General features: G+C 43.8%; 1 protein-coding gene across 1 annotated transcript in view; it reads right to left on the minus strand.

Moving 5' to 3' along the window:
* The window catches only part of LOC124775053 (serine/threonine-protein kinase ATR), a 354,997-nt gene that overhangs the window by 276,814 nt on the left and 62,166 nt on the right, over positions 1-16,017 (minus strand). Inside the window, exons 5-7 of the mRNA XM_047249842.1 lie at positions 14,700-14,869; positions 5,282-5,452; positions 3,805-4,027 (exon numbers count right to left, since the gene is read on the minus strand). Coding sequence (XP_047105798.1) covers positions 3,805-4,027; positions 5,282-5,452; positions 14,700-14,869 — 564 coding nt within the window. The remainder of the gene's footprint in view (positions 1-3,804; positions 4,028-5,281; positions 5,453-14,699; positions 14,870-16,017) is intronic.

The following is a 16,017-nucleotide window of genomic DNA, read 5'->3' on the forward strand; positions in this document are numbered from 1 at the left end:
AGCAACACGCACTATGCCACCTCAAAAAACTCTCCACCTTGTTCACTTCCTACTCCTGCCTTGGACTACCATAATCCACCACCTCTGCAACAACCTCCAAATCTTCCCCACATCCCCATCCCCTCACAGAAACAAACCTTGTCATGCAGCCCTACTGTGTCTATTCCACCCTCAACAACTCCCTCCCACCACCACACAGAAACCAGAACCTAAACAGACCCTAACACAGTCATGAACCTTTCCTCCAAAAGCTCCAGCCCTGTAGAAGTATCAGTCCTTTCCTAAGGCCTCACCTTTTGCCTCTCACCCATATTCAACCACGGGACTTGTTAAAGACCTTCTCCCAGTTCCTCCAGTGGAAACACTTTTTTGCCACCAACCATACTAATCAGACTCAACCAAAGACCAATGTTGAACATTGCCTGACTCAGTTCACTCCTCCATGCAACCGTTATCCAACTCCACTGCCTCCCAATCACCCCCTGTTAACTTTCCAGAATTTCTTAACCTTGAACCTTGCCTCGCCATCATTTCCCAAATCCCTCAACATGCAAACTAACCTTACATGGGCAGAAAAAACTGCAATCCACCACCAAAAACTGGATTGATCCCAACCTTATAGTCCTAGCTGCTGACAAAGGCTCCATCACTGCTGTTTTGAACCACAGGGATTACCTGGCAGAAGGACTCTGCCAGCTGTCAGATTCATCCATCTACAAACCTGACCACAGTGATACCATTCCAGAACTCCAACTGGACCTCCAGTTTCTCCTCAAATCCTTAGGCCTATCCTAGAACCTCCAGCCGGAGTCCATCTCTCTCCATACCCCTAGGACACCCCGCACTCCTACCTTCTACATGCTTCCTAAAATCCGTGCACCCAACCACCCAAGACATCCCACTATGGTCAATTACTGTGCTCCCACTGAGAGAATCTCTGCTCTCGTAGACCGCCACCTTCAGCCTATTAAACGTAATCTTCTCCTCCACCAACTCTCCACAGTTTCTGCTCCTTTACCACATAGTGCCCTGCTCGCCACTACGAGTCCAATTTCCTTTTACTTTTAACATCCCTAGTGCCCATGTCCTTACTGCTATTGAACATTACCTTTCTCAGCACCAGACAGATTTCAAACCAACAACCCCCTTCCTAGTCGCCATGATCAACTATATCCTCACCCACAATTACTTCTCCTTTGAAGGCATTACCTACAAACAAATCTGGGGTACAGCTATGGGCACCCGCATGGCACCATCCTTAACACCCAGAATCCTAAACCTCTCACTTGGTTCAGATTTACTGATGACATGTTCGTGATCTGGATTGAGGGTGAAGATATCCTATCCTCATTCCTCCAGAACCTCAACAGCTTCTCCCCCACTTGCTTCACCTGGTCCCACTCAACCCAACAAGCCATCTTCCTCGATGTTTACATCCACCTCAAAGATGGCTACATCAGTATCTCTGTCCATATCTAACCTACTAACCACCAGCAATACCACCACTTCGACAGCTGCCACCTGTTCGGCATCAAGAATTCCCTTCTGTACTGCGTAGCCACCCATGGCCACAACATCTGCAGTGATGAGTGTTCCCTCTGAAAATATACTGGGGGTCTCACTGAGGCCTTTACAAATCCTTTTTACCCTCCCAACTTTATACAAAAACAGATCTCCCGTGCCTTATCCTTCCAGTCACCTAACACCTCCCAAAGCCCCACCATTCAGTCACAGAGGAGCATTCAACTAGTGACTCAGTACCATCCAGGACTGGAGCAACTGAATTACATTCTCTGCCAGGGTTTCGACTGCAACTCATCATGCCCTGAAATGAGATATGTTCTACCCACTATCACTCCCTCCTATCCCACAGTGGTATTCTGCCACTCACCAAACCTACACAATATCCTCATCTGTCCCTAGACAATCACTGCTTCCAATCCCTTGACTCATGGCTCATATCCCTGTAGTAGTCCTAGATGCAATACCTGTTCCATACAACCTTCCACCTCCACCTACTCTGGTACAGTCACAAACGTCACCCATCACAAAAAAGACAGGGCTATCTGTGAAACCTGTCACATGATCTACAAGTTCAGCTGCGACCACTGTGTTGCATTCTACATGGGCATGACAACCAACAAGCTGTCTGCCCACATGAATGGCCACTGACAAACTGAGGTCAAGAAACAGCTGGACCACCCAGTTGCCGAGCACACCGCCCAACATGACATTTTCATTTCAATGACTGCTTTACATGTTGTGCCATCTGGATTCTTCCCACCAACACCAGCTTTTCTGAACTGCATAGGTGGGAACTCTCCCTGCAATATATCTTATGCTCCCATAACCCTCCTGGCCTTAACCTCTGTTAGTCATCCTTACCCATGTAGCCCCTTCCATGTTTCTATTCAAGCACTACACCACCAAAATACCTTCAGTTTTTTTACTTCTCTCCTTTTTTGCAACCCCCTCCCCTCTCTCTCTGCCCTGTGTCTAAGCTACCGGCTGCAACTAGATGCCCTAACCTCTCTCCACCTCTTCCCTGTACACTCCCACTAGCAGCACTTCCCATCCCCTACCTCTATCTTGCTCCCCCCTTCCCCTCCCTGGTCCATCCTCATCCTTACCCCCACCACCCAACTGCCTATCCCATTATGCGCTGCTACTCGCAGTCTGGCTTCAGCTGCTACAGATTGTGGTCATGTGTGTGTGAATTGTGTTTGCTTCAACGTGTTTGTGAATGTTGTCTTAATTTGAAGAAGACCTTAGTGGCCGAAGTTCATTTTCTGACAGTCTTTTTTTTTTGGTACCTACCTGCAACTCGGCATCTCTGCTACATATTATCACATATATTAGTAATGTGTATCACTTACAAGTCTGTTTTGAGATGCCAGCAACAACATGATGAACAGAAACAAAAATCCAGTGCCACGATATGAACTGGTGGCAATGAGCTGCAAAGATGTACAGTGACGTTATGTGTAACTGGCAGTGGACAAAAGCTACCACCGTACGTGATATTTAAATGGAAAAGTAGTCTGAAAATATCAGTGGAAGGCATACTGATGAGAGCGAATCCAAAAGGGTGTGTGAACAATGACTTTGTGGTTGACTGGGTGATGCATGTTTGGCAATATTGCCCTGGCGTTTTACTGTATTTATGTAACACATTGGTCCTAGACAGCTCCTGCGGAAATACAACTGAAGAAATGCGGGAGAAGTTATAGAACGGCTAAACAGACTTGGCCATTATGCCTGAAGGCCTAACATCCATCTTGTAACCGCTATATGTGAGTATATATCAACTAAAGCAGCTGGATTTGTCCCAAATCAGTGAGTGGCTAAATGTGCATGTAACTCAATTCTGCTACCACTGGTGGAAAAACCCTTCAAAACATGTGATATTACAAATTCACTGGACAGAGCCAAGGACAATGCTCTATGGGAAGATGGCAATAAGAATGATTCTTCTGCTAGTGATGATGATGAAAGTGATGATAAATAGAATAATTATATTAGAATAATTTTTTTGTAAAGAAAGCACGAATTAAATGCTGTATTCCCTTTTTTTTTTTTTTCTTTAAAATTAGGATGCACGGATTATTCGATGTTGTAGACTATTCATATAAATAGAATAAGAGCATCTTGTTGGATCACTACAACATACTGATGCAGGAAAAGGTACAGAATAAAAGGAAACATTTTGTGTGTGTGTGTGTGTGTGTGTGTGTGTGTGTGTGTGTGTGTGTGTGTGTGTGTGTGTGCGTGTACATGTTCATAACGAAAGTATAGTACACATACCTGACAAAGCATGTGATAATTCTTGAAGCACAATATTTATTATAGTGACCTTTATGAAATCTCTGTCCAGATCAGGATAAAGGTGAACATTTTCTGCAATTTCCTCTAGTAACGTCTTCACTGCACTTTTCAACTGTCCATAAGGTGCCTCAGGTAAATCGAAAGTGTGACAAGCTACACATATCTTCTCCAGAAACTTATAAAATGTGATCTGGTTGCTTTCCTGTAATGTTTCACAATTTGTGAATAAAATATGAACACCCTCAGATACAAATGAAAAGTATGTAACAATTAATACAATACCTCAATGAAAATGCAAAATGGCATATTGTTGCATATACAAGAAAATATATTTCCAGTAAAAAAAAGTAGATCTACATATAAGAGGAGACAGAGCAGGGTAGGAGAGTGGGAGGGGAGGGCAGAGGGGGAGGTGACAAATTAGGGGTCCGTTACCACGATGCTGAAAGAAAGATTAATGTTTCACAGCCTGTACATAATTAGGTAATTAGTGACAGAGTATTAGGTAATTAGTGACAGAGTATAAGCAAGTTTATGCATTTTCTATTACTTCTATTTGCACTCTATACTCCTGCTCATTCACAAACTTTCCTTTCTAGGCTTAAAACAACTCCAAATTTGTTGCTCCCAAGCCTTGCTTTACATGAGGACTGACTGATATGTCACATTAGTACTTCTTTACCACTCAGCTCCTCCACACTTTTGAATGCTTCTCTCTTAATGTATTCTAAAGAATTATGACAATATTATGAAAAGGATAGATTGCTACTCACGATATAGAGGAAACGTTGATTCTCAGACAGACACAACAAAAAGACGTTTATGCTTTCGACCAAAAGGTCTCTTTCAGAAACAGAAAACACTCTCTCTCTCTCTCTCTCTCTCTCTCTCTCTTTCTCGTTGTCTACAACTCATTCATTTATTTTACAATGATTTCTGGTCCTGAGAATGAATGGCATAAATAACAGGTAATATGATTTACCCACATCTTTATTGTAGACCTCTGCGATACGAAATTTCCAATAAACGATGACGTCTCGGCTGTTAAAACTTTATCTACAACTCAACATAGCCTCTATACGGTGAGTAACAATCTATCATTTTCTACAATATTACTTGTTCAAAATATATTGAGGTATAAATTACATATACAAAAAGATTAAGATAACAGTGTCAATACCGCTGCTTCAAACTTTTGCTAATGGGTAAAGGTTTCAAAAAATATTACTTATACAAAGTAGTTGCCCCCTTCAAATCAAACACTATTTACAGGCGGGTAGTGCTATTATATACAATACCAAATTTCATGTCATTAACAATTTGGAGCAGGGTGCCACACTTAAACTGTGGTGATATTACATACAATACAAAATTTCACATCAATAACAATCTGGAGCAGAGTGTAAAAAATAACCAGTAAGAACTGTATTGGCAGAGATTGACCCTGCTGACTTACACTTATATATTCTGAAAATGGCCTGACTTTGTACACATCAGCTGCAAATTCAAAAGCTTTCATCTGCACAGGAACTGTTCCAGTTTTCAGCAAGTCCAGTACTAAAGGTAACAGGCTTGAATGAACAGTGTGAGGATGTGGTTCAAACCCAGTTGTCATTGACTTCAGAAGCTGCAACAAAAACATAAGTGTCCTATTTTTAGTCTTCAAAAGACTGAAAACTAAATATGAGTAATACCTAAGAGAGACAATGAGCATTATTTATATACTGCTGAAACAATAAAAACTGGAACACAAATGCTTTATTTCTTACAACATTTTCTGTTGTTGTCTCTACTTGTTCATATTCCAGAAAATTATAAGGAGACTTGACTCTAGAAATTAGTTTAAATTATCAAGTTTGACAAAATACCCACTATCATAAGCAATAACAAAACCTCCAATACATGTTTTATGTGAAGAAGATCTTGCTTACTACAAGAGACCAAATCTTTCAGGAGAATACCAGTGATTTTCACTAACTAATATACCTGAAAATAAAAACAAAGATGATGTGACTTACCAAACGGAAGCGCTGGCATGTCAATAGACACACAAACAAACACAAACACAAACATACACACAAAATTCTAGCTCTCGCAACAAACGGTTGCTTCGTCAGGAAAGAGGGAAGGAGAGGGTAAGGAGTCATTCCAATCCCGGGAGACTTACCTTAGGGGAAAAGAAGGACGGGTACTCTGCCCAAACTCTTTGCCTCTGTATATGTCTGCTTGTGTCTGTATATGTGTGGATGGATATGTGTGCGTGTGTGAGAGTGTATACCCGTCCTTTTTTCCCCCTAAGGTAAGTCTTTCCGCTACCGGGATTGGAATGACTCCTTACCATGTCCCTTGAAACCCAAATCCTTTCGTCTTTCCCTCTCCTTCCCTCTTTCCTGACGAAGCAACCATTTGTTGTGAAAGCTAGAATTTTGTGTGTATGTATGTGTTTGTTTGTGTTTCTATCGACCTGCCAGCGCTTTCGTATGGTAAGTCACATCATCTTTGTTTTTAAATATATTTTTCCCGCATGGAATGTTTCCCTCTATTATATAAAAACAAAGATGATGTGACTTACCAAACAAAAGCGCTGGCACGTCGATAGACACACAAATATACACACAAAATTCTAGCTTTCGCAACCAACGGTTGCTTCGTCAGGAAAGAGGGAAGGAGAGGGAAAGATGAAAGGATGTGGGTTTTAAAGGAGTGGGTAAGGAGTCATTCCAATCCCGGGAGCGGAAAGACTTACCTTAGGGGGAGAAAAGGATGGGTATACACTCGCACACACACACACATATCCATCCACGCATATACAGACACAAGCCGACACATTAAAAGGCAAAGAGTTTGGGCAGAGATGTCAGTCGAGGCAGAAGTGCAGAGGCAAAGATGTTGTTGAATGACAGGTGAGGTATGAGTGGCGGCAACTTGAAATTAGCGGAGATTGAGGCCAAGTGGATAACGGGAAGAGAGGCTATATTGAAGAGCAAGTTCCCATCTCCGGACTTCGGATAGGTTGGTGTTAGTGGGAAGTATCCAGATAACCCGGACGGTGTAACACTGTGCCAAGATGTGCTGGCCGTGCACCAAGGCATGTTTAGCCACAGGGTGATCCTCATTACCAACAAACACTGTCTGCCTGTGTCCATTCATGCGAATGGACAGTTTGTTGCTGGTCATTCCCACATAGAATGCGTCACAGTGTAGGCAAGTCAGTTGGTAAATCACGTGGGTGCTTTCACACATGGCTCTGCCTTTGATCGTGTACACCTTCCGGGTTACAGGACTGGAGTAGGTGGTGGTGGGAGGGTGCATGGGACAGGTTTTACACCAGAGGCGGTTACAAGGGTAGGAGCCAGAGGGTAGGGAAGAAGGTTTGGGGATTTCATAGGGATGAACTAAGAGGTTACAAAGGTTAGGTGGACGGCGGAAAGACACTCTTGGTGGAGTGGGGAGGATTTCATGAAGGATGGACCTCATTTCAGGGTAGGATTTGAGGAAGTCGTATCCCTGCTGGAGAGCCACATTCAGAGTCTGATCCAGTGCCGGAAAGTATCCTGTCACAAGTGGGGCACTTTTGTGGTTCTTCTGTGGGAGTTTCTGGGTTTGAGAGGATGAGGAAGTGGCTCTGGTTATTTGCTTCTGTACCAGGTCAGGAGGGTAGTTGCGGGATGCGAAAGCTGTTGTCAGGTTGTTGGTGTAACGGTTCAGGGATTCCGGACTGGAGCAGATTCGTTTGCCACGAAGACCTAGGCTGTAGGGAAGGGACCGTTTGATGTGGAATGGGTGGCAGCTGTCATAATGGAGGTACTGTTGCTTGTTGGTGGGTTTGATGTGGACGGACGTGTGAAGCTGGCCATTGGACAGGTGGAGGTCAACGTCAAGGAAAGTGGCATGGGATTTGGAGTAGGACCAGGTGAATCTGAAGGAACCAAAGGAGTTGAGGTTGGAGAGGAAATTCTGGAGTTCTTCTTCACTGTGAGTCCAGATCATGAAGATGTCATCAATAAATCTGCACCAAACTTTGGGTTGGCAGGCCTGGGTAACCAAGAAGGCTTCCTCTAAGCGACCCATGAATAGGTTGGCGTACGAGGGGGCCATCCTGGTACCCATGGCTGTTCCCTTTAATTGTTGGTATGTCTGGCCTTCAAAAGTGAAGAAGTTGTGGGTCAGGATGAAGCTGGCTAAGGTAATGAGGAAAGAGGTTTTAGGTAGGGTGGCAGGTGATCGGCGTGAAAGGAAGTGCTCCATCGCAGCGAGGCCCTGGACGTGCGGGATATTTGTGTATAAGGAAGTGGCATCAATGGTCACAAGGATGGTTTCCGGGGGTAACAGATTGGGTAAGGATTCCAGGCGTTCGAGAAAGCGGTTGGTGTCTTTGATGAAGGATGGGAGACCGCATGTAATGGGTTGAAGGTGTTGATCTACGTAAGCAGAGATACATTCTGTGGGGGCTTGGAAACTAGCTACAATGGGGCGGCCGGGATGATGGGGTTTGTGAATTTTAGGAAGAAGGTAGAAGGTAGGGGTGCGGGGTGTCGGTGGGGTCAGGAGGTTGATGGAGTCAGGTGAAAGGTTTTGTAGGGAGCCTAAGGTTCTGAGGATTCCTTGAAGCTTCGCCTGGACATCAGGAATGGGATTACCTTGGCAAACGTTGTATGTGGTGTTGTCTGAAAGCTGACGCAGTCCCTCAGCCACATACTCCCGACGGTCGTGGAACCCTTGTCCGCCGGAAGAATGACGATGGATCGGTCAGCCTTCAGATCACGGATAGCCTGGGCTTCAGCAGTGGTGATGTTGGGAGTAGGATTAAGGTTTTTTTAAGAAGGATTGAGAGGCAAGGCTGGAAGTCAGAAATTCCTGGAAGGTTTGGAGAGGGGGATTTTGAGGAAGAGGAGGTGGGTCCCGCTGTGACGGAGGACGGAACTGTTCCAGGCAGGGTTCAATTTGGATAGTATAAGTCATATCATCTTTGTTTTTAGATATATTTTTCCCACGTGTGGATGGATATGTGTGTGTGTGCGAGTGTATACCTGTTCTTTTTCCCCCCTAAGGTAAGTCTTTCCGCTCCCGGGATTGGAATGACTCAAGCAACAGTACCTCCATTATGACAGCTGCCACCCATTCCACATCAAACGGTCCCTTCCCTACAGCCTAGGTCTTCATGGCAAACGAATCTGCTCCAGTCCGGAATCCCTGAACCATTACACCAACAACCTGACAACAGCTTTCGCATCTTGCAACTACCCTCCCGACCTGGTACAGAAGCAAATAACCAGAGCCACTTCCTCATCCCCTCGAACCCAGAATCCCCCACAGAAGAACCACAAAAGTGCCCCACTTGTGACAGGATACTTTCCGGGACTGGACCAGACTCTGAATGTGGCTCTCCAGCAGGGATACGACTTCCTCAAATCCTGCCCTGAAATGAGATCCATCCTTCATGAAATCCTCCCCACTCCACCAAGAGTGTCTTTCCGCCGTCCACCTAACCTTCGTAACCTGTTAGTTCATCCCTATGAAATCCCCAAACCACTCTCCCTACCCTCTGGCTCCTATCCTTGTAACGGCCCCCGGTGTAAAACCTGTCCCATGCACCCTCCCACCACCACCTACTCCAGTCCTGTAACCCGGAAGGTGTACACGATCAAAGGCAGAGCCACGTGTGAAAGCACGCACGTGATCTACCAACTGACCTGCATACACTGTGACGCATTCTATGTGGGAATGACCAGTAACAAACTGTCCATTCGCATGAATGGACACAGGCAGACAGTGTTTGTTGGTAATGAGGATCACCCTGTGGCTAAACATGCCTTGGTGCACGGCCAGCACATCTTGGCACAGTGTTACACCGTCCGGGTTATCTGGATACTTCCCACTAACACCAACCTATCCGAACTCCGGAGATGGGAACTTGCTCTTCAATATATCCTCTCTTCCCGTTATCCACCAGGCCTCAATCTCCGCTAATTTCAAGTTGCCGCCACTCATACGTCACCTGTCATTCAACAACATCTTTGACTCTGCACTTCTGCCTCGACTGACATCTCTGCCCTAACTCTTTGTCTTCAAATATGTCTGCTTGTGTCTGTATATGTGTGGATGGATATGTGTGTGTGTGTGTGCGAGTGTATACCCGTCCTTTTTTCCCCCTAAGGTAAGTCTTTCCGCTCCCGGGATTGGAATGACTCCTTACCCTCTCCCTTAAAACCCACATCCTTTCGTCTTTCCCTCTCCTTCCCTCTTTCCTGATGAGGCAACAGTTTGTTGTGAAAGCTTGAATTTTGTGTGTATGTTTGTGTTTGTTTGTGTGTCTGTCGACCTGCCAGCACTTTCATTTGGTAAGTCACATCATCTTTGTTTTTTTTTTATATATACACACACACACACACCACACACACACACACACACACACACACACACACACACACACACACACTGCTACTAAGTTTTACATATGACAAAATAAAATCAAAGACTTCCAACATACAATTTTTATAAGTGCTTGGGCTTACCTCCATTCTCAGCTTGAGTCTCAGTTTTGTTTTTCGAGTTTTGCATCATAAAGTCAATAAGCAAACCAATTTACATTCAAACCTTAAACAATGGTTATTTACTGTTAGTAACACGTATGGCTACCATGCGTGCCTCCTTTATTCATGGTTGACTACAACTAAAGTCATTCTTCATGTGTAAAATTTATCATGGATTCTTTCATTTGGAGTTAATATAAAAGCCCTCAAACAAGTATAAAGGTGTAGCTTAAAAATTGTGGAAAATATCTATAACAGAGCCCCAATGCGCATTTTTTATCTTAAACCCTGCAATAGTATCAGAAATTTAAATCTCTTTATTCATACACTTAAATAAAAATCTGTAACAGTGCTAAGAGCTCCAAAAATTATTCACAATGCAATCATTCACATTATTGTCTCTTTTCTACTCTCTTCCACATTAATCTACTCTCTATCACATTAATTGCCTTTCCAGAATGATGAACGTATGAAGGACAACTCCTGTTCCAGAGTAGATGAACAATTGGTACCAAGGTGGACAGCAATCTGACTTATTAATTACACATTAATATTTACTTTTAAGTTACTCTTAATTATTTTGTCTGCTAATAACAAAGGTCCACTTGTTAAAACATTTTATTTAAGAATATTAGGCACTCCTCATCATCACACACTGCATGATTTCCATGAAAACACAACTTTTAGATGACGTATTAAGAGCAAATATACTGAAACTCATTGACAAACAAGTTCACATACCAGAGAAAAGAACTTAATACAGAGTATCGTGTCAAGTGATGTCTGTCTTAACACTGGTGCTCAACTGATCGCGCACTGACATTACACAAATTAGCTATCATAAGAAGGCATCAAGTGACACAGTTATAGTGAGAACTGGGACTTTGCATTAAAAGTGACACACAATTATTAGCAAAATCAGCATTGGAAATAAATGTAAAAACTTAAATTAAGAAAAATAAAGGTATGTGATAAATATAAATCATTTGTGCAAGGGATAATGGGAAGGGAAGGGAGGGAGGACAGAGAGTATGGTGGGACGAGCAGGAGACAATGCAAATGAATGCCAGAAGCATACGGCACTGGTAAACCTATAGCTAAAGTACAGTGGAAAGACTCAGTTAATTGTATAAATCAGCACTCATATTCACTTGTTTCCAGCAGCTACCAATGTTGGTCTTCAATACTATGTGCAGAGAGTACTTTAATCGAACACATCAATAAAGTTAAGCCTTTTCAAATTCAATTACATATAACTGGTAGAAGGACTCCGACAGCTGTCGGATGTCAGATACATCCATCTATAAATCTTGCCACAGTGACCCCATTCCAGAAATCCAGCAGGATCTCCAGTCTCTCCTCAAATCCTTAGGCCATCCCAGAACCTCTCCCCGGAGTCCATCTCTCTACTCATCTAAAGTCCGTAAAACCAACCACCCAGGACACCCCATTGTGGCTGGTTACTGTGCCCCCACAGACAGAATCTCTGCTCTCATAGACCAACAACTTCAGCCTATTTCCCATAGCCTACCCTCCTATATAAAAGACACTAACCATTTCCTCCATCAACTCTCCACAGTTCCTGTCCATTTACACATGGTGCCCTGTCCCTTTAAACTAACATTCCTAATGCCCATGGCCTTACCACTACTGAACACTAACTTTCCCAATGCCCGGCGGATTCCAAACCAACAACCTCCTTCCTAGTCACCATGACCAACTATATCCTCACCCACAATTATTTCTCCTTTGAAGGCCTTACCTACAAACAAATTGGGGGTACGGCTATGGACAGCCACATGGCACCACCCTATGCCAACCTATCCATAGGCCATCTATAGGAATCCTTTCTAAACACCCAGAATCCTAAACCACTCGCCTGGTTCAGATCAATGGTGACATCTTTGCGATCTGGATCAAGGGTGAGGACACCCTATCCACATTCCTCCTGAAGCTCAACAGCTTCTATCCCATTTGCTTCATCTGGTCCTGCTCAACCCAACAAATCACCTTCCTAGATGCTAACCTCCACCTCAAATATGCCTACATCAGTACCTCGGTCCATACCAAACCTAATAACTACATGCAATACCTCCACGTTGATAGTTGCCACCCATTCCGTGCCAAGAAGTCTCTTCCATACAACCTAGCCACATATGGTCATCGCATCTGCAGTAATGAATGGTCCCTCTCTAAATATACTGAGGGTCTCAATGAGGCCTTCACAGATCATAATTATTCTCCCAACCTTGTACAAAAACAAATATCCTGTGTCTTATCTTTCCAGTCTCCAACTACCTCCCAAAGTTTCACTGTCCGGACACAGAGGAGAACTCAGTACCACCCAGGATTGGAGCAACTGAATTACATTCTTCATCACAGTTTCAACCACCTGTCGTCGTGACCTGAAATGAGAAATATCCTGCCCACTATCCTTCCCACCCCTCCCACAGTGGTATTCTGCCATACACTGAACTACGGAATATACTCGTCCATCACTACACAACCCCTGCTCCCAACCCCATAATTTGTGGATCATACCCCTGTAATGACCTGTCCCATATCTCCTCTCACCACCACCTACTCCAGTCAGTCACAAACATCACCCATACCATCAAACGAAGGGCTACCTGCGAAACCAGTCACATAATCAACAAGCTAAGCTGCCACCACTGTGCTGCATTCTATGGAGGCATGACAACCAACAAGCTGTCTGTCCATATGAATGGCCACCGACAAACTGTGGCCAAGAAACAAGTGGAGCAACCTGTTGCTGAGAATGCTGCCCAACATGACATCCTTCATTACAATGACTGCTTCACAGCCTGTGCCATATGGATCCTTCCCCAAAACTTCAGCTTTTCTGAATTGCGCAGGTGGGAACTTTCCCCGGAATATATCCCATGTTCCCATAACCCTCCTGGCCTCAACCTGCATTAGTCATTTCTCTCACCCATCCAGCCCCTTCTCTGTTCCCATTCCAGCACTACACAGCCGTCATTGCATCATCACACCCAGTCTTTTTACTTCTCTCCTTATCCGCTACCCCCCCCCCCCCCCCCACCTCTCCCCTGCCCTCCATCTAAGCTCCCAACTGCACCTAGCTACCCTACCCTCTCTCCACCTCGTCCCTGCACGCTCCCCAGCAGCACTTCACTGTCTCCCACCCCTACCCTTTTATCCCTCTCCTTCCCCACCCTAGCCTCCTCCTTACCCTCCATCCAGATGCTGCTCCCATTATGCACTGCTGCTGTTGCTCGCAGTGTGGCTTCAGCTGCCAGAGGTTGCAGTCATGTGTGTGTGTGTGTGTTGTCTATTTTCGACAAAGGCCCTGTTGGCTGAAAGCTTATATTGTGACTGTCTTTTTGTTGTGCCTATCTGCAACTCATGATCTCCGCTATATAGTGAGTAGCAACTGTCCTTTTCATAAAATTGATACATTCCAGCTTGGATTTTCCATTTTTCAATTACATATACCATTTCTGTGAGCTTTAAATCCAGGACTTACGTCTGCTTTCATTTCCAAGTACAGAGATGCACTTAACACAGGGTCATCTGCTGGTTATGATGTACTAGGTTGAAAGAAAAAAGCTGTTTATACCAACTGAAGCCATTATACTTCTATCAATACAGCTACTCATGTTTGGAAAACATGATATCCCTCATTTCAATGACTGCTTCACAGCCTGTGCCACATGGATCCTTCCCAACACCAGCTTTTCTGAAATGCGCAGGTGGAAACTTCCCCTGCAATACATTCTATGTTCCCGTAACCCTCCTAGCCTCAACCTTCGTTAGTCACTGTCCTCGCCCATCCAGCCCCCTCCCTGTTCCCATTCCAGCACTATATAGCTGTGATTTCACCACCATACACAGTCTTTTTATTTCTCTCCTTTTCCTCTACTCCCCCCCCCCCCTCCCCATCTCTCACCTGTCCTCCGTCTAAACTGCAGCACTTCACTGTCCACCACCTCCACCATGCATCTCTTCCCCTCCCCACCCCAGCCAACTCCTTACCCCCACCCAGTCGCCACTCCCATCATGCACTGATGCTGCTGCTCACAGTGTGGTTTCAGTTCTGTGAGACTGCAGTCATGTGTGCAAGTTGCATTTGAGTGCGCGCACGTGTGTGTGTGTGTGTGTGTGTGTGTGTGTGTGTGTGTGTGTGTGTGAAACTTAACGTAATACAGTCTTACAACATAGATACTAGCACAAATTTTTTTCCTCTAAAAACAATTGCAAGCCACATCGTTATGTACAAAAAATAATACAGGTAGCCACAACTGCTTCACATCAACTCTAAAACAATAAACACACTAGATATTAAAGCACAAGCCCTACCTCCAACAAGTAACACTGCAAATTTGCGCAACCTTCAGAACTCGACAAATGTATAAAACATGGTGACAAATCAAGGTCAATGCCATCAATTGTTTCCCCTTCAGGAATAAATCTTCTCAGTTCAAATTGTTTTTTCAACGTTCCTTCTGTTCCCAGTGCTTCAGTGATATCTGCGACAAAAACAATCTACAGTTCATCTAAGGGTAAAAAATAAATTGAAATTATGTTTTTCTTTAGATTCCTTGTACAACGAAACTAACAAAATAAAAAGCTGTATATGTCCATGCCATCCGTAGGAAGCATGAAATTGTTAAGTTCTGGCAAAAGGATTCATGAATCTGGTATGCACATGAGATTGTAGCATTACATGAGTATGTTCAATATGTCTACTTTGCGTCACATGAGTGTAGGGGAGTCAAAACAAGTAGTGACCCGTGACGTCACATCAACTTGAGATTTTCTTTTTTTAAACATGTAATTCATTTCTAAATTTTATTGATTATTTACAGAGTAAATAATTTAATTATGAAAAACATTTAATAGGTAATGAGTTTTAATGAGATAGATATAAGTATGTTTTGACATAGTAAATCACCTTGTTGCGCTATGCTTGATATGTTTTCTCTTTGTAAGAACAAAAACTTCTGTGTAGCTCGAGTGCACGATCAAGTAGTTGTCGAGTGAAGATCGTCTGTAACTTATGAATGGGCATAGAATTGTTAATTTACTACCCAGAGTTGATTTACAAATTATTCTAGGGAACAACAGCCCGACTTTGATGCAAACAAATCGCGCGTGAATTCTCAAATATCGGCACGGAGTTTAAGATACGCGGCTGGATATAGGGCGCTATCGTCAAGTGTATGATCCAGTATAATTAATCGCAATTTACGGACATTAGCTTGATAATAACTGCCAAATACTTATATGAGCAGCATAGTAATCGTCTTGATGCTTAAAGCAAGCAAGAAGTGATTTAGTATCGGGATACGACAAATATTAATAATTGCATAGTCAACTTCTTGATACGTTGCTTAGCAACACATACACAGACAGTGATAGAATGTAACCTCCCCTTCTCCCTTTGCTCCCCAACATGGGGTGTCAAATGTGACCTCCCCTTCTCTCTTTGCTCTGTTTCTTTCACTGATCTTTCCTCTTCATTCTTCCTTATTCGTACCGCGGCTATATTTCAGGGTTTTCAATGCAGAAATGTAGTGAGAAGAGGGCACGTGTGTGGTGGTGCACGATATCATAGTGCTGTGAGTGAGCATCATTCGTGCCTCTGGTTTGAGAAGACTGATGACTGATGCCCGAT

The sequence above is a fragment of the Schistocerca piceifrons genome, chromosome 2 (assembly GCF_021461385.2).
Source record: "Schistocerca piceifrons isolate TAMUIC-IGC-003096 chromosome 2, iqSchPice1.1, whole genome shotgun sequence".
NCBI lineage: Eukaryota > Metazoa > Arthropoda > Insecta > Orthoptera > Acrididae > Schistocerca > Schistocerca piceifrons.